Raw genomic sequence first — 20,413 nt, 5'->3', positions numbered from 1 at the left:
CTGTGATAATAATTAATATCGTATTTCATATTAAACGAAAGAAACTTACTTTTTATATATGTAATTCGAGAAATATATGTATTGTTCTAAACAGAAAAAATATATGTCATATGATTACCGTTATATGATATTACAATTACATTTCATCAATTTTTATTCATTAAAACAAGGAAGTAAAAAACTACTTCTTGCCACTGAAAATCAATCAGCATTTATCCCAGTAATGGTGAAACAACCTATGTAGCAAGATTCTGTGCTTGCTGATTTAAATGTGCCAACACAAGAAATCTAAAATCTTCTCTGTTCCTGTCAGTATTGTATTTCATAATCACTAAAATTATCAAACTTACTTTAAAATATTTGAGAAAGTAAATTAATTGCCATGGCAAAATCTTGCCATGGCAAACTTACCATGGTAAAATTTTGCCATGGAAGAATCTTGCCATGGCAAAGTTGCCATGGCAGAAATTTGCCATGGCAAAATTGCCATGGCAGAACCTTGCCATGGCAAAATTGCCATGGCAGAATCTTGCCATGGCAAAATAAAAAAAAACTGAGTTATCGATATGAAACAACATATTTCTACCAATACATTCGTTTGGAAATAGTTAAAATCACTTTTTAAGAAAAATGAAAAAAAAATTGCCATGGCAATTTTGCCATGGCAAAATCATGAATTTTCTTGCCATGGCAAAATTATTTTGCCATGGCAACACATTTTGCCATGGCAAAAGACCGATTTGCCATGGCAAAACCGCTTTTGCCATGGCAAATGTAATTTTCTCGTACTGATTAACAAAAAACTAGTAATGATATCATATCAAAACATACTAACTTTAAAATAGGTGGGTTAATGTAACAATTTAAGGCAATTTTCATTTTTGTAAAGCGCGTATAAATATGGGCTGAATTTGCCAAATACCGGCGTGGCAAAAAGAAACCGGCGGCTATTTTAACATTTACCGTGTTAAATTTCTAAAATGGACTGGTCCTCAATTAATTTTGGGCAATACCATTTATTATTCCAAGGGGTGTTTACTAAATATTTACTGAGATGTGCAGGCTAATCTGGGTCTGCACTGGTCGCAAAGGCAGAAAAACTTGTCGCCAGCAGGCTAAAGGTTAATTAAGGTATTGGACCCGTAATAGAGTACCTCCTTTTTGAAGAGTATTCAATTCCTACCACAAACCTACTTTGACTGCAATTTTCAGGGGGGCGTAGGTTCAAGCCCCCATGAGACCAAAATTTTTTTTCTCCATATTTTCATTTTTTCTAATAAGTTTTTACTTCTTTCAAGACTTATTATGGATGTTTTGTATGAAAGTGGAAAATTTTCATTTTATAAGCGATTTCTTGCTGTTCAAAGCGAATTTACCTCTGAATCAGGAGGGATAGAGTTAGACATCTTAAAAATACTGAGTTACATGCGGTAAAAATTCTCTATTTTGCCTTCATTCTTTCGATTACATATTGTGGAAGAAATGCAGGTAGTTTTTACTTCTGCCCCAATGTTATTTTTGAATGAAGTGAGCAAAATTCCAAACAGACCCACAGAATTCGACCTTAATTTTTCAATGTTGGAGTTAGAATTCTGTCTCATTAAATCTGTTTACTTGAGGCACCCTAGAAAAATGATATTTACAGTTTTTTTTGTGTTTTATAATTGTTTAATAATAGTTTGAAGTTTCTTTTATCAAAATTAATGCTGTAATGAATTATCTGCAAACATTTTAGATAGTGGCCATCACATTGAAATTTGTCTCTACTTGAGCTTGAGGAAATACCATAAATTATATAAAATTTACAAAAACGGCACAGTAAAAGTTGTTTAAAATTTGCAACACAGTGCGAAACATGGTCAGCTTTGAGAATATACTAAGCAAATGCCATTTTTTAAACATTACTATTAGGGGTCCAATACCTTAAGTGCAATTTTAATTTATATCAACTTTGATATGATGCTTAACCTTTCTCATCTGCAATAATGGCTTTAGCTATTTCTCTGTCGTGTTGTCACAGTGCACATGAATGAATATAAACTTTTAATGCAAAAATGAAATAAAAATTAAATATCGATGCCGAGTTTCGAACACAAGCGGCAAAAAGATCTGTTTATCATCGAAAGTATGCTTTACCTCTGAGCTAATTTGTAATTGGTACGAAAACTGGAAATATTTAGAATTTAACATGTTAGAAAAATATTGCATTCCCTATGTTCCATTAAATCTATTTATAGTCATGTTTATAAACATCAAGTTATCGTTGGGGCATAGTATGTAGTTACAAAGTTTAAAACAAAGATATTGTTGCTACTCGTTAATTAAAATTCTGCTGACATGACACAAAAGTAAAATAGACAACGACAAATAATATTAGAACTCAGATAAAAATATGTTGATAAACGTTTTAAAATATGCTGACGACAAAAAACACTATGTCTCAATTAAAATGGGATGTTCCGCTTAAGCCAATGCTATGGGGCGTGAGGGGTGCTTCCAAAGGATCTTTTTACAGATTTTATTAACTATCACAACAGCAATCTTAAAGTACCGTGTGACGGCTGTGTAAAGTCTCCCCGTACTTGGATACAGTGTTGTTATATTTTCTGGTTCTTTGGGATCATGGAGTCAATTCAACATATGTGTAATAGAGTTTCGCTTAAACCGGTGCTATGGGGCGTGAGGGGTGCTTCCAAAGGATCTTTTTACAGATTTTATTAACTATCACAACAGCAATCTTTAAGTGCCGTGTGACGGCTGTGTAAAGTCTCCCCGTACTTGGATACAGTGTTGTTATATATTCTGGTTCTTTGGGATCATGGAGGCAATTCAATATCTTTGCAATAGAGTTCCGCTTAAGCCGATGCTAGAGGGGGCGTGAGGGATATTGCTCTTTCCATAATGTCTCATGAACAGACTCAATCAAACCGAGTCTGCTATTATTTTGCTTGGTTGCATTCTATGCTTTCAATGGATCTTCTTATAGGTTTTATTAGTAAGGTCATAAGAAACCGGATCATTCAAATCAACATATATAAAATATTCTTCTATTTTCGTAAGCCTGTAGTGCTATTTGTTTGTTAAATCGAGAAGAAGTAATGCGAAAAAAAAGCACAAATAATTTTCCACTGCTTTATAGAATGTGGTATTCAGACCATTCCCTCATCAATACGGCATTTAGTATGTATTTGTGAAAAATGCATACTGCATTCAGGAATAATTTTAAATATCATTGATTAATATATTTTTGTTAATTAAACAGAAAGTTTATCCTAGAAATTGTCAGTTAAATAACACATCTTTTTAGTATTTCTTTTTATAGAGCGTTGTTGCTTTTTCAAAGGAACTCAGCATTTAAGGTAGCACTTTATATTACATTAAACAATTTAGTTTTTTCTGAGATATTGGCATGCAACTATCGTGTATCGTACACCAATGGAAAACTGGAATACTGATAAAAATACGTAATATGTGCTCTTAACTACTTCAGATACTTTAGAAACATTGAAAGATGCGGTGACGAAGATGGAAGTCGACGGCGTCAGTTTCATGCAAGAACATAGTAAGTTCTGATGATTTCCTATTCTAATATGCCTGTCTCTGTTAAACCACACTTACGCTAGAATGACGTCACGTTAACGTGCGGTGACGTCAGAGTTTTTGTTGCGACTAAGAAAGAGCGCTACTATATTTTATCTACTGTTTAAGGGCATATTAGAATTGAAATAATTCATTGCAAAAGCGTGTTTAAACAATATGTATACACTCGGGCGGTAAAACGTCGTACAAATAATTTCATTCGGGCTGCGCCCTCGTGAAATTATTAAGCCCAACGTATAACCGCCCATCGTGCATAAATATTGTTAAAACCCTCTTTTGTTATAAGTTATTTCTTAATTGATACTTTACTGTATGACGTTGATTCATACATTTAATCGGAAACTTGAGTGGCATATATATTTGCTGTAAACCTACTGATCTTCTTGCACTTCTAGTGGCAAACGCATTGAAATTCACCTATAAGATTTGAAAGTTTGAAAGAAAAATGCTTAGCATATTTTACAAAGTTTCTCTGTTTCCAGGAATAGAATTAAAAATCATCACTTTGGGTGATGACAAAGAAAAGAAAGAGACAGCAGAAAAAACTCTCTTAACAGTTTGGCAAGCAGCAATTAAACTGTCAGACGACCCAACAGATTTTAAAGCTTTAAGGAAAGCAGTTGACATGATTTTAGATGCTGTTCGTGAGATCGTGGATGCACACGTGGAAAGCATTCTGCAGGGTTGCATATTGGTCAAATTGAGATGTTCTTCGGGGCGGGCGTTGCAGCAAGTCATCGTGTATTTCCTTAGCAAGGAATTTCAACAACTCCTAGAAATCATTTCTAATGAGTTAAGTTTCATTTATGACGATGTGATGGTCATGCGAGGAAACTTCACTATTGAGAGTTTACTGGAGATTCTAAACAATCTTAGTATGTGTTTTCTCTTTGTAAAAAATATTAGATAATTCACTGAATTTACATTTTCATCCATCACAGATTTGTAAGAATCCCGAGATGATGAGTGGAGGCGGGTCATATAAATTTGGTCTTGTCCATGCGTCTGTCCGTCCGTCTGTGCGTCCGACGTTTGTGACGCGCCTAGCTCTAAAAGTATTTCATATCACTTGATGAAACATTGCATGAGTCTTTATCATGATACGAACTTGCGCACCTTCTATTTTTCGTATCGCTCCGCCACCTATTTTCAGAGCAATGGCCCCTGAAATAGTCAAAAATGCACATTTTTCACCTCGTGAAGCACTTAGCTCAAAACATTTGATATAAATTGATGAAACCTGGCATGAGCCTTTATCATAATAGAAACTTGCGCACCTCTTATTTTTCGTTTGGCTCCCCCTATTTCTAGAGTTATGGCCCCTAAAATAGAAGAAATGCACATTTTCATATTGTGACGCGCCTAGCTCAAAAAGTATTTGATATAAATTGATGAACACCTACAGGAGTCTTTATCATGATATGAACTTGCGCACCTCTTATTTTTGGCTGGCTTTATTCCCTATTCCTAAAGTTATATGCCCCTGAAATAGTCAAAACTGCACATTCTCGCCTCTTGACGCAACTAGCTCATAAAGTGTTTTATATAAATTCATTAACCCTTGCACGAGTTTTTATCATGATATGACTTTATATATTTGGCATTCTTCTTGAGATTTTAGTTCCAATTACAGAGTTCAGGCCCTTGAAATTGTCAAAATGGTAGAAATTTTGTGTGTGATGCTCAAAGCTCAAAAATATATGGCCTAAAATAATGAATCCTTTATAAAATGTTTGCTGAGGCTATAACTCCCTTAAGACTGCAAACAATTGCATTATTGCCCCTTATTTGTGGCAATTGTACCAGTGGGGATGGGGGGCGGGGGGGGGGGGGGCTGTTTATTACCGGGAGTGGTTTCAGCCAATCATTATTAATATTTGCCATTATTCGGCGAATTGAATAGTCCGACAATGTCATAGCAACATACTTACTCATGATGAATTAAATCAATACTGTACGGCTTTAATTAAAAGAAAATATTCCTCAAATCGGATTTTAAGAAACATTAACCTCAAGAAATTAAAATGAGCCTCGTAATTCGTAGTCGGTACTAAAAAGGATTCGGTCACACTTTTTACGATCAATTTTCATTGGTTCACTAAGATTCGTCGCGGAATATCGCTGATAGGCTGAAATTATTTACCAGTAATTTAATCAAACAAAAAAAAAATCAGCGAAATGCGCCAGAGGTTCAACGAGGAAACAATGAATACGAACTTAAAGAAATGGCAACATAGAAATGAATGTTTTCAGTGTAGGCCAAGTTAAGCTAAAGTCTCACAGTTTAGTTGTCCGTAACATTTGTGCTAAATTTTGAAAAAAAGTAATCATAGCTTTATACGTTTGAGTTATATTTCTTTGGTATTTCATGCAATATAATTAGACAGTAATTTCACAAGACACTCATCTCTATTTTAATTTCCCCAAATTAGCAGTTCCATTTTAAAATAAAAGGTTTCTCTTTGTGTCAGCGTCTGTCCCGGAAAAAGCACAGCCATATTTAAGCCTTCCAATACAGTGCACATCTGCAGAAGGTATGAGAAAGGTCTTGGCTCTGTTTGGAGAAGAAAAGACTGTAAACCGTTTCAATGAGATTGCAGAGTCACTTTCAGACCAACTGGGGGACCGGATCATGCTAAACATTTCTTCCGACGTGAAAGGGTTCTGCGAAGTGTTTGATAGAAAAGGTATTGACATAAGTTTAACTACGTATAATCATTAATTGTACCGCTTGAAGGTAGACTTTTTTAATAAATATGCTCTTATCGGAAGCATCATCCAAGGTACACTAAGGTATTATCATTACAGTACTCTGTATTGGTGCATTTTAGCACCAGGTTACTAAATTACACATGCATTCTGGCATTAAAGAAAATGACGGTTCAAGACATAAAACATTTCGTAGGAAGATCTTCACCTATTATTTGTTTGATATAAACCGGTTTTCGGTCAATACTTAAATTCCTCTTAAAAGTATGCAGTACACTTTATATCTGTATGATGTGGCATGTTACAAACTGTCTTGTAGTTTAAAAAAGATAATCTGAACTGTAAGTATTCGTTTTAGCAAGACATCGTGTAATACAATGTGCGCAACATTCGTTAAATAGTGAAATCTGATGTAAGATTAACGGCAAATTAAAAATTTATCAGGAATCTTTCAAAGACTGAAAAGTGTCCATGTCTGCAATTTTGTTATGTTATTATTTCGGGGAGGCGTGGAGGGTGTGTATATATGCTTCAGATATAATGCTGTTCGCCGTTTTAGTTACTTCAGTGGTAGAATTATATATAACCGACCTTTGATTTAAGTTGACATGATAGCTAACTTAAGAAATGAGATTGACAGCAGCAAAACACAGCCCAGAACCAGAACTGTATCTGAGGAGGGTAACCATCAATATCTAAAAGACACAGACATTCTTGAAACTGTTTCAAGTGCCACTGAGCCGTATGATATAGATGGCACCACAGAAAGTGAGTCAAATCCCATACAAGGTATACTTGTCTTCATTAATAGAAATTACTTTTGGAGATTAGAATATGAACTTGATAGGGGTATCATAAACGAAGGAGAAAATATTTGGGCACTTGGTATTTTAGGAGTCAATATACCTAAACTTAACAGGATGTCAAAATTAAAACAGTAAAGTTTACGTTGTATATCACTGAGCATATCTTCCATATTAATTATTAATTCAATATCTAATAATTTTTCCTGAAGTATTTGTGTTGTATATTAAGATAGTAATATTGATTTTATCTTGTGAAAAATATTTATTGTATACTTTTAAAATTATCTGTTTGAAAATTTGAAATATAGTTTATTGTTTGATACATGACATATAGGAGACATTTGTGTTGCATAATGAAATATGTTTGTGATATGCCGTTTCATAAAGATTTCATCATGTAAACTATTTAATGTATCTTTAAACTACTTATTCAGAAACTGAATCATGGATAGTACGTTTAATTGTATTGAGGCTTAGTTTTTCCATGCCGAGGCCACTTACACGGCAACAATGTCTATAACATGTTAACAGTAGACGCACGGGGCAGTGATAAGACGTCGGACAGCGAAACTAGGTGTAATCAGTTTGAGTCCCCGCTTCTTTAGCTAAAGTAGTAACTAAAATTCGGAGTCCCGTTCATAGCTGCTTTTTACCAGGTACGCTAAAGAACCAAGGGAGTTTCAAGAATTAGAGAGTCTTTGTAGCTCACCTGAGAACGAAGTGCTCATAGTTAGCTATTGTAATTACGCTTTGTCCGTCGTTCGTCGTGCGGTCGTTCGTCAAATAGTTACACTTGGTTGCAAGAAGAGGCCACAAGAGCTTAAAGTAGAAAAATCTACGAGCCGCTCGTCCGAATTTAAAATGATTACACACAAACGGAGACTGTATTAACTGATTCTGTTTCGACAAAAATGTCCGTTTCCAAAAATTTCTATAAACGACATATCCTCCAAAACCACTGAATGGATTTTGATGAATTTTTACACGACGATCTCTGGGTAGCCTACTGTCAAATTTGTTCTAATGGTTTTGGTGCAATGACAGAGTGGGTCATTATGGTTAAAAATAGGTTTTCAGCTATCGGGCTTTAATAATATTCTTTTCTGAGGCGATAAAAGCTAATGCTTGTTACTCACTACCGTAAGTGTTCAAATTATTGCCCTAAGGTCAGAAATGGTGAAACCTTTGAGTGTGAAATGTATATACTATTATCCTTATACATATGAAACTTTGAAAATCTTCTTCTCCGAATGCGTAATAGCTAGAGCCTTGATAGTTGGCATGTGATATAAGAGTTTAACTCTCTACAAAAAATATCCAAATTAATGCTCTATGATCAACCAGGCCCCTGGGTGTGACATGTATATACTATATGCTTTTACATAAGAAAATTTGAAAATCTTTCTCTCTGAGGCCAAAACAGATTGAAGTTTGATATTTTGCGTGTGATATAAGGGTTTGACACTCTACCAGAATTATCCAAATTATTGCCCTAGGATCAAAATGGTCATGCATCTGTGTGTGACATGTGCTTACTAAAGGCTTATATATAAGAAACTTTGAAAATCTTCTTCTCTGAATCCATACTAGATAGAGCCTTGATATTTGGCATGTGATATTAGGGTTTGACTGTCTACCGTAATTGTTTAAATATTGTCCTAGGCTCTAAACCGGCCATGTCCATGTGTGTGACATGTTTATTTTATTGGCAAATATGAAAGGAACTTTGAGGTGCATATACTATATCTTTACATATACGAAACTTTGAAAATCTTCTTCTCTGAATCTTTAATAGCTGGAGACTTGATATTTATATAAACTTAACTCTGTACTTGTACTATTACGTTATACAAACACACTTGAAGCTATATACTTAGGTGAGCGCTTTACGGTCAATGACCCTGTTATATATCTTGCCTTATTCTCCAATTAAAATAAGTAATATTGTTATGAAGAAGTCACTTAATATGAGTTACCGGTCGCAACTGTAAAGAAGTTTAGCGACACACATACACATAACATGTAATCACTGACGCAGTCATCAAGTGGTGTCACGTCGGATTTCAAAACAAGACTTAGTTATCATGAGTTCCGCTCACCAAGCTAAAGTTAATTGCAGTCTTTAGGGTATATTACAGATAAAAGAACCTGAGGTAATTTCTTGAATGTAATCTTCAATCTTTAAAAATCGTAAAGGTGTCACATATACTGGATGCCGATGGCCACTATAAAACTTCGGATACTTCGATTAATAATATAATTATATAACTTAATTATAAGAATACGTAATGTATTCTTCGCACGACAACGGTGGCTGAAAACAAAGTACTATTTTCCTTGTTGTTGAAATCATTAGGAATTACATAACGAGCTTATTTGTTAAAAATGGAAGTGCGTAAATTGGTTGCTGTAAATGAATATGAAAATAATATTCCTTACCCGACAGTCGTCCCGTCAGGAAAGTTTTCAGAACTTTTACATTTTGTACGTTTGACCAGTTTTGAAATTTGTATATGTATGGCCCTTGGGTTATTTGTTAGTCTTATAATGATATATGACTGCAAGACATAATTAACTGAAACCTTGTCTTCGATATGTTCTGGTGTTTATGCATGAGTAATGCTTTCCTAAATGCCTTCTGTGAAATCTCTTGAAAAAATATTAACGAACAGCAATAAGGTAAGCACCTCTTGGGAAAAACCGATCTTGTGTAGGTATATGAAATATGTATGGTCGTAACGTGACGTCATTTGACCAATTGAATGGCCAGATATTAGTAGGAGGTAAGATAAAGAACCATATTCTTTGCATAAGCCTTAAGGCATACAATAGAATAGAAAAAGTGGGAAACCACAGGTCGCCCACCTCGACATAAAAAAAGATTTTGTCCGGTTAAAATATTGGATTTGCCTCCAACGAGAGAACAATCAGCAGAACTAAACAAACTAGAATTCAGAGAGAAGGTCTGAGTTTATGGAGCCTGCATTTCAAAGAAACTGCCAATTCTTTTTTTTTTAAAGACGACCACATCCAACGGGTGGCAGAGCTACAAGTTAGAGACCAAGATCTGATGTCTAGGGCAGTGTAGCTCTTGAAGCTAGGCAATGTACTACCTGATTGAAAAGTAGGGGATTATATACATTGTATATCTTTCGGTAAATATGTCACGTTATGACCGTTGTACGAGACATGTACATGCTTCTTGGCAATGCCTGGTTGCTACACGTTTCTAAATAGATGTGTAGGTAGATATACCCGCTTTACATTTGTATTGCGTCGGAGTCAATATAAAACATTTAAAAAGCTCAGAAGAAGGCATGTGAGGTGATCAAACCAGTTATTTATTATAAATAGACAAAGTGGTGCAGAGACAGAGCCTCGGACTCCCCTAGGTGGCATGTTCGAATTTGCTTCAGAGTAGAATTCTACGTCTGTCTCCACAATCGTTCGCTAAGGTGCAAGTACTGGTCAGAAATCCAATAAGCAGTCATACAGCAGTCAGCGAGCACAATTTATATTAGTTGTTAACTTCCTCCTCAATCGATATAAAATGAAATCTTTTAAATCGTAAATGGTACTGTACTGAATGGGACTCAAAAGACAAGGCTAATACAAATGTATAGTGTTTTAATCCATGTGACCACGTGTCGCCGTGCGAATATGTTATAGACAATGTTGTCAGAATGGGAGCAGCGGTATCAATCTGATTCAAATTATCGAATAGATATTTTCTAATAAAAAAATAATATTTTACAGGATAATATCAATATAATATGGCATAACTTAAAAATAGTGCACTGTAAACCAATATACCACAAAACATTGAAATATACAAACAAATACTGTTTAAGGAGAAATGTGTGACATTATAGAATAACACTATTTCGTGATACAAAAACAGATCTGAACAACATGAATATTATTAATCGAAGTATCCAACGTTTGACCCGCCATACTAACTACATGTACTATCATTTTGTTTAGCATTATCACAAAAAAGCATTTCGTCATATAATTATACAAGGGCAACAAAATGCATCTCAAGATTAATTGAGGAATAGTATGCAACCAACCTTTCATTTTATATGACTTTACAGCCTACTTAAAAAACGAGATTGACAGCAGTAAAGCACAGTCCAGAACCAGTACTGTATTTGAGGAGGGTGACTATCAATTTCAAAATGACACAGACATTCCTACAATTGCTTCAAGTGCCACTGAGCTGTCTAATATGGCTGTCGCTAGTACCACAGAAAGGGATTCCTATCTCGCACAAGGTACTGTTATGCTTTTCTTGATTAATAGATTACATATTGAGATTAGAATATAAACATGAAACACTAGAACTTCAATGAGTCAATATATCTAAATTACGGGGTGACAAACGTGGCCAAAATCAACACTTTATGTTTTTATGTAGTTTATATCTTTTACTTATATTTCATATTCAATAGTTTTGTTCTAATATTGTCATATATTTTTCTTGATGTCATTATTTGTGATGTACATCTAAATTTTTGTGGTATGTGGTAATATCGATTTAATCCTGATAAATATTTATTGTATCCTTTAAGAATTATTTATATGTAAATTTGAAATACATTTTATCCTATGGCGTTCTTTATTTGGCAAACAGATAATATTTGTGTTGCACAATGAAATATTTTTGTGGTATCGTTTGCTATTGATTTCATCCTGTAAACTATTAAAAGTCTGTCCCACCTATTACGTTTACCTCATCCGCGTCGGTAATGTCCTCTAAAAAGCATTTTATATACCATACATCAATATCTCTAGAAATAATCATACTTTTGTCTTTTTTCAACATACACCGTAATGATAAATGACGTTACGTCAACTTTCGAATATGGCTGCGCCCGTAATGCAATAAAGTAGGGGTTAACTCAAAATTAAAATGTTGACAAGACTGAGTTGGTTTGTGAAGTTACATTATCATATACTTAGGTCTTTATGTATAGGCCAGCTCAACGTCAAAAAAGAAAAAGAAAAATAACAGAAAGTTTGAAGAAGTAAAAAGGCAAAATGATTACACATCGGCATTATTATATATAATTGTTTTCATTTCGAAATTTAACTTCACTTCATTTGATGTAACCTAAATGTTACCCGTCGCCGTGTCGGGATTGGAAGTATTTTAGGGATTTATTGATACATTACCTGTTTTAAATAAAGACGGAAACTTAACTTTGCAGTGCATCTGGATGTTCCCTGAACGGAAAGAGACATAAATTTATAATTTAGAATCTACTTTTTAACATAAAAATATGACTGTATAAAAATAATTACTACTCGACATATTTGCCGCTTTTGTCAATACTTAAAAAAAGGCCTTCGTGATCATTTACAAGATGCTGATCTCCTAGAAATAGATATATTTTTAGTTTCCTTAAGGATGTACGAGCGTTTTTTTTTTCAGGATATCCGCCATTTTGAAAAAATGTTTCTTGGAATAATGCTTTCTAACAAAAGTTTTGCTAAAAAATAACGCTAAATAATTAAAATATGACTAATAATATACCATTTAAACAAAAAGATTCTGCTTTTTGCGAAAGAAAAATGTTCACCCTTATTTATGGCGGCTGGCATTTGCCTAAAAAAGTTTTACAACGGGGTAGGGGGAGGCAATTTCAAATATCTATAAAAGTAGACCAGGTTTGGTTTTGATATTTTCCTGACTGATACATATAATGGTAAGCTTTAATTGAAATAAACATTTTGAAGATATGAATTAAAACAAAAAGAACAAAAAATATCAAAATTCACCAGTTTTTGACATTTTTTTCTTAATAAATCTCTTAGATGCACAGCTTTCTTTCTTTCCATTTTGAAACATTTTTGTGTGCTATTAAAAATGCAAAATATTTTTAATATCTTACTGTCAGAATTTTTTTTGTAGATTTAGATATAGTGTAACTTCTGAAAACCGTACCTTCTGAAAACCGGAAACCTTTGAAAACCGCACGAAACTCATAGTCCCATTTTTTTCTGTTCTTATTTCTATATATTTTTAACTTCTGAAAACCGGAACTCCCGAATTCTGAAAACCGGACGATTTTTGAAGCACCGTTTATATTTTAACACTAAGATTGACTTCCGAAAACCGAACAGCAATCCAAAAAAAATGTGTCAACATCTTCTTTTGTTTATCTATTAGCGGCACGTGTTTATTTTGACACGCTATATAATCACAACGATCATCTGGTGCAAAAGTAAGGAGGTAATTAGCGATTATTTTCATTTGTATTCAATTTATGAAAACATGCTATGCATGAAGAATTAAATATCTTACGTGTTAAAACCTTTCTGAATGTTTGAATGAAAGAAAGATAGGTGTTTTAAATGATTTAGTTACATCGATTAAACTATGCATTATCAACATTAATTAAAATTTAATACTCCAAAGATGGTAAAATGTAAGTAGAAAATGTTTGCATAAATGCTATTACTAAAGTTATGTTGTTTCTTTTTATACTTGTTATTTATGTATTTATTATCCTTAATGTTTGCAATTGATTATTAATTAATTAATTAATTTCTTTATGTGAAATTGTAAAATTAAAAAGAGATAATAATCTCCTTCATCCTACAAATAGGAAAACATAACTCTTTGTGCACCATGTCCACTTTGCCTACAGACTTCCAAACTTCTGAATTCCGGAAACTTCCAAAAACTGAACTTTTAGGCTGGTCCGGAGGTCGTTCGGTTTTCGGAAGTTACACTGTACATGTTTTCCATTGAAAATAAAGTGGGTGGGGTAATTATGTCAACATGCAAAAATGAAAGAGATTTGTTAGTGACATTTATGCTTATATAATACTGACATCACCTTGTATTTATATTAACCTGTAAGACATGAAATCCCTATAACATTAAATTGGATAGTATATGTTTTATATAGTACCACAATTTTTTCAATTTTACAAAATTTCAGAAATGCTTAAACAGTGGGTGAAGAAAATGCCCTATTAAATTAAAACGAATTCGGTGACCTGTGTTTTTTATTAACTTGTTTGTCTTGGAAACTAATGTTCTTCAAGCTCACAGTGTATGAAAAAAATCTTAACGTTAGAAAAATTTCGTTCCTACATCCTTAAATACACTTGTTCATATTTCTGTGTTTGTGATATATATTGAGAATCTAGAAATAAAATATCAGTTTCTCAGTTTCAGAAAACGTCCCATTGAAATATCCAAGTTATAAATTCTTGTCCTACACCAGTGAGTATTCGAACAACATAAATAAACTTAAACACATTTGTTTTAAATTGCAAATGTAAAATTGCAAATTTTGCTGTTCTTTGAATCATCACTCAGGATCAAAAAGTAGAATGGGCCATGGTCTCTTTTCCGAAGATCTCAATTTATTGTTTTATTATTACATTAATTTCTATAATTAGAAATGTTTGTTAACCGTATACGGCTCGATTCACAACGACATGTATGTCCTTCAAAGCAGTTAGTACATTAATAATAATAATAATAACTTTATTCACATATGTGGCTATAGCCAGTTTAACATATTGTCCTCTAACATATAAATGTAAAAATTCATCCTAAGTGCGTAACATAGACAGTAAAGTGAAAGACATCAATCAAAATAACGTATTATGAACTAATTAATTCTAAGTGGCATAAACAGTATATAGTGACGAAGAGATATTTAAATAAGAAAAAATTATGTACAGGTGGTGAAAGAATAAATTATTTTTGTAATCCGTGCACCAAAACCTTAAAACACTCTTTATATATGAAAAAAAGTACGGGAAAGCGTTGAATTACATTTAAAGTAGTAATATTGTTATTCACTTATGCAATTACAGAAATGGACTAAAGAAACAAATAATTACACATGATATGAAAAAGTGATCATTCCAAGGCTATACACTTTAAGAGAGAGAAAATAAATTAGTAAGAAAAAAAGAAAAACAAATAAGAATGAAAACAAACGTTGTGACAGAATTCTCATATAACTTATACATAACTAATGATTTAAGAAGAGAATAAAACGAAAGCAATGTCTCTAAGTAAATTAAGATGATGTGTAGAGATAATGGATATTTACATTTTATAATGTATATGAGAGTGACTTTTTGTGAAACTTAAAATGTCTGAAAACTCATGAGTGGGAAGAATGAACAGTAAACACAAATGAATGATATTGTGGATTGTGGTAGTCAGAGAAATGGAATGCACAAACAAGGAAATATGGAAACAAACAGTTATGACCGCACCCTTCCCCCTGAGGCTATCTTACTCTTATTGCCGGATACCATTGCTTAAAGACTTATATGGTACGCCAAGAGGGGCTGCATAAAGGTTCAAACCCCCTGGTTAATGGATCCATCACTTATTATTTAAAAAATGAAATAAATACTGCACTATCCTACCCATAGAGCCTATACCAGCAAATATGGAAAACATAAAAATTTAGTTTGCTTCGGGAGCTAGAGTAGATTAAATGCATAAAAGCAAGATCTCATTTAATAGATACAGTAATGGTTATATTGTTAGAATATGAAACGTGATCAATTTATAAATGTATTGTGGTGTAATATCATTAAGTGAAATTTAAGTTAGTAGACATGTGTGATATGTCAATCGTTAAGTGATTGACAGCCGCCCAAAGTCCATGAACATATCCGCCGAGGGTACCATAATGTCAGCTTTAAGGATTATCCTAGGAGCACGTTTATGAAGTTTAAAGACACTGATTCTGGTATGCAAGGTATGTGGCCTATAGTCTGCGTATTGGCAGTAAGAGCCAATATACAAGACTGGACGATTGATAGACTTGCTTCGGTTTATCATATTAAGCTACTGTATAGCTACTGTGCAGTACATAGATTGCATGTGATATTTTTCACCTTTATAGCAAACCAGTTCTCACTTTTATAACAAGTTTAGAAAGCCTGATTAAATTGGGACTAAACAAACAAAGTGATAAAGTACAACAGCATATTTACTTTTCAATAAACAATTATATCTCATTATTGCTTGATTTCTATATTATAAAATTAAAAAATAATTAATAATTCATCTAAAAATAAATCATGTGTATTTTGAACAATGTTTATTACTGGATTTTATCATGAAGGTCCATATTTTTATTTTCATTTATAGAAAATGCAACTGAGCGCTTCTTTAATTTCTAATAAAATCCAGCAATATTCAATTTTTCGGTGTTTTATTTTTAGCTCACATGTCACAAAGTGACAAGGTGAGCTTTTGTGATCAAGCAGCGTCCTTCGTCCGTCGTCCGTCGGTCCGTGCGTCCGTGCGTAAACTTTTGCTTGTGACCACTGTAGAGGTCACATTTTTCATGGGATCTTTGTGGAAGTTGGTCAGAATGTTCACCTTAGATGATATCTAAGTAAAGTTTGAAACTGGGTCACGTGCGGTCCAAAACTAGGTCAGTAGGTCTAAAAATAGAAAAACCTTGTGACCTCTCTAGAGGCCATACTTTTCAATGGATCTTCATGAAAGTTAGTCAGAATGTTCACCTTGATGATATCTAGATCAAGTTCGAAACTGGATCACGTGCCTCAAAAACTAGATCAGTAGGTCATATAATAAAAAAAACCATGTGACCTCTATAGAGGCCATCTTTTTCATGGGATTTGTATGAAAGTTGGTCTGAATGTTTATCTTGATGATATCTAGGTCAAGTTCGAAACTGGGTCACAAGGTCAAAAACTAGGTCAGTAGGTTTAAAAATAGAAAAATCTTGTGACCTCTCTAGAGGCCATACTTTTGAATGGATCTTCATGAAAACTGGTCAGAATGTTAACCTTGATGATATCTAGGTCAAGTTTGAAACTTTGTCATGCGCCATCAAAAACTAGGTCAGTAGGTCAAATAATAAAAAAAAACATTGTGACCTGTCTAGAGACCATATTTTTCATGGGATCTGTATAAAAGTTGATCTGAATGTTCATCTTGATGATATCTAGGTCAAGTTCGAAACTGGGTCAACTGCGGTCAAAAACTAGGTCAGTAGGTCTAAAAATTGGAAAAATATTTTTACCTCTCTAGAGGCCATATTTTTCAATGGATCTTCATGAAAATTGGTCTGAATGTTCACCTTGATAATATCTAGTTTAATTTCGAAACTGGGTTACGTGCGGTCAAAAACTAGGTCAGTAGGTATAAAAATAGAAAAACCTTGTGACCTCTCTGGAGGCCATATTTTTCATGAGATCTTCATGAAAATTGGTGAGAATGTTCACCTTGATGATATCTAGGTCAAGTTCAAAACTGGGTCATATGAGCTCAAAAACTAGGTCACTATGTCAAATAATAGAATAAACGACGCCATTCTCAGTTCAAAACTGGGTCATGTGGGGACAGGTGAGCGATTCAGGAACATCATGGTCCTCTTGTGTTTCTTAGATAAAAAGATCATAATTAATTAATAATTGGAAAAAAATGCTTGTCAGTTCTCTTCTTGATATTTAAATAATTATTTCATTTTTGTCGAGCCTTCTTGTGGAAGCGAAGACATAGTTGTCCAAATGGCTGTTCGGTGAATGTGAGTGCGTGTGTGCGTGCGTCCGTCCGTCCGGATTTGTTTGTCCGGACCATAACTTTGACATGCATGGAGCAATCTTGTTTATATCTGGCATGAATGTGAGACGGAGTGTCATGCGCAAACCCAAGGTTCCTATCACCAAGGTCAAGGTCACACTTACAGGTCAAAGGTAAAATTCAAAAATGACTTTCTTCTTCCTGCATGGAGGGATTTTGATGTAACTTGGCACAATTGTTCACCATCATGAGATGGAATGTCATGCGCAAGAACCAGGTCCCTAGGTCTAAGATCAAGGTCACACTTGGAGGTCAAAGGATACAAGAATGACAACTTTGTCCGGAACATTTCTTCTTCGTGCATGGAGGGATTTTAATATAACCTCGCACAAATGTTCACCACCATGAGACGGAGTGTCATGCGCAAGAACCAGGTCCCTAGGTCTAAGGTCTAAGGTCAAGGTCACACTTAGAGGTCAAAAGTCAGATACAAGACGGATTTTGTCTGGAGCATTTCTTTTTGATGCATAGAGGGATTTTGATGTATCTTGGCACGATTGTTCATCATCATGAGACAGAGTGTCAGATGCGCAAGATCCTAGAATTACTTCCCTTTCTTGTAACTAAAAATAGCTTATATTCGAAACTTTTTTATTACTGTCGTAGGGAAAAATCAAGACCACTTTTCTGTAGTGCATGTTATATCCAATTTTCAGGTGTATTTTGACCTGTCTCTACTGGTGAGGACTTTTGTGTAGACTTAGAACTTGCTTTAAGATTTACATCCCTTTGTTGTTACTTCAAATAACTTACATTGTAACTTTTTGCAATCTCTTTTTTATTTGGCATAAATGTTTGCCTCAATGAGATAAGGAGTGTTATGTACAACTCCCAGTCCTTTTGACAGCTGGCGGGCTCGACATGTTGCCCGTGGGCATCTAGTTCATTCAAGGTGACAGTTTTCTAAAATGGTGAGAATTGTCCTGATGTAAGAATAATAATATTATTGGTCAGGACATTACTCAACAAGAATGAGCAATTACAATTAGTATATAATCAATTAAAATAATTTTGTGTATAATCTGAAAAAAAACTGCGTTTCAATCAGTGAAGTGTATAGCACTGGAAATAACCAATTATCTTTACAATAAAATTTATGATTTTCTGACATGGACTACATGTCAAGTCTACAGGGGTTTTGTGGACCCTTACCAGACTGGACCAGACAGGATCCTGTTTATTGGGGATAAAAGTGTCTGGCTTTTAGGGCGGGGTGGGTGTGTGTGTGTGTTGTGGGGGGGGGGGTGGAAGTCGCTTATATAGGACATTTTCTTTGCCTTTAAACAATTTGTCTGTGTTGTAAGCAGATGTACCACCCCAAACAGCACAGCCATAATCAAATAAAGGAAGAATGTATGAATTATAATATATAGTTAATTCCTTTTGAACATATTTTGAGAGTCATTTGAGTAATGTTATCTTACGTGAAACATTGAGGCATAGTTGATCTATCTGTTTATTCCAGGCTAAGTGGTTATCAATATAGATTTCTAACAGTTTTTGAGTTTCTACATGTGGTAGTATTTTATCATCATATGAAATATCAGTGTGTGTTGTTATTGTGTTTTTGTACAGTGCCTAAACTCATGACTAGATATTTTTTCAACATTAAATACCTTATTGTTTTCACTGCACCATTTATTTGAATTCATATGCACTGCTTTGTATTTTTTTCGACTACTGTATGGTCTTTATTATGGGCGTATATCGTTTTGTTATCAGCAAACATACTGAATCACAATTATTACATTACGTATTTATCGATTCTTGCAAGAGTACGAGGTGTACAGGGGGTATATTAAACATTGTCCAGCTAGTAATTTATTTATTTACAAATACAAAAAATCATTTCTGGAAGAAATATATCATAAAGTTAAACATTTTAGAGTTAGCCACCTTCGTAAAGAAACGCAATCCATTAACGCTCAGAAGCGCGTATTTTCATTTCGTTTTTTTTTTTACAGAACAGTTTAATATTACGTTATATGATCAAATCTGAAACCATTACGGCAATATGTAATTTCATGTTAATTACCCAATGGAGCACAATAGAAGGCACTCGCAGTTTTCCCGCCAAAATAGGAAACGAACAGCATATGCATGCATGATATATACATATACACAGAGAGACAAATGCCCTTGGATTGGCACGACGAGGATACGGTATTTGAGATAAAGTTTGCATGAGCGATTGAGCAGTTTTGGACAAAATGACCCCTTTGATCTTTTTCTGCTCGATTTTAGTCTCCTAACGTACAAGTTTTTGTCTCGTTTTCGTTTTTATTTTGGTTAAGGTTTTGGCGTATATACTAAATATCCTCGTCTGCTATTATAATGCATTCTATTTCTTCCCGGTTCAGTTTTGGTGTGCATAATTATGTAAAAAATATGACACCTCGCTGTCTGATTCAAATTCAAATGCCAAGTTTGAAGTCAATACCTTGCATTGTTATTTAGTAATGCTCCGGACACGAAATATAATAGGAAGTTTTGACCTTTTAGCTCGATTTGTGACCTTGAGCTTTGACCTACAGAGCTGGTTCAAGCGTTCTGTACATTGTTTCATCGCAATCTACCTATATGTCCAGTTTAAAGTCAATACTTTACATGGTTATAAAGTTATGTTCCGGACACGCAGAGAGACGGACAGACAGATGGTTACACATTTTCGTAGGAGCGATTTCAAGACTCG

The 20,413-nt window shown here is 34.1% G+C and overlaps 1 protein-coding gene across 5 annotated transcripts in view; it reads left to right on the top strand.

The window, feature by feature from the left end:
- Window positions 1–20,413, top strand: part of LOC123551136 (uncharacterized) — a 96,608-nt gene that overhangs the window by 58,284 nt on the left and 17,911 nt on the right. For 2 of the 5 annotated variants that reach the window (XM_053525005.1, XM_053525003.1), the window contains 5 exons: window positions 3,491–3,562; window positions 4,083–4,475; window positions 6,072–6,287; window positions 6,913–7,098; window positions 11,213–11,392. In XM_053525005.1, coding sequence (XP_053380980.1) covers window positions 3,491–3,562; window positions 4,083–4,475; window positions 6,072–6,287; window positions 6,913–7,098; window positions 11,213–11,392 — 1,047 coding nt within the window. The remainder of the gene's footprint in view (window positions 1–3,490; window positions 3,563–4,082; window positions 4,476–6,071; window positions 6,288–6,912; window positions 7,099–11,212; window positions 11,393–20,413) is intronic. The other 3 variants (XM_053525004.1, XM_053525006.1, XM_053525007.1) reach the window with 3 other exon arrangements.

The sequence above is a fragment of the Mercenaria mercenaria genome, chromosome 15, assembly GCF_021730395.1.
Source record: "Mercenaria mercenaria strain notata chromosome 15, MADL_Memer_1, whole genome shotgun sequence".
In the NCBI taxonomy this organism is placed as follows: Eukaryota; Metazoa; Mollusca; class Bivalvia; order Venerida; family Veneridae; genus Mercenaria; species Mercenaria mercenaria.
This window is presented reverse-complemented; position numbering and strand designations above follow the sequence as displayed.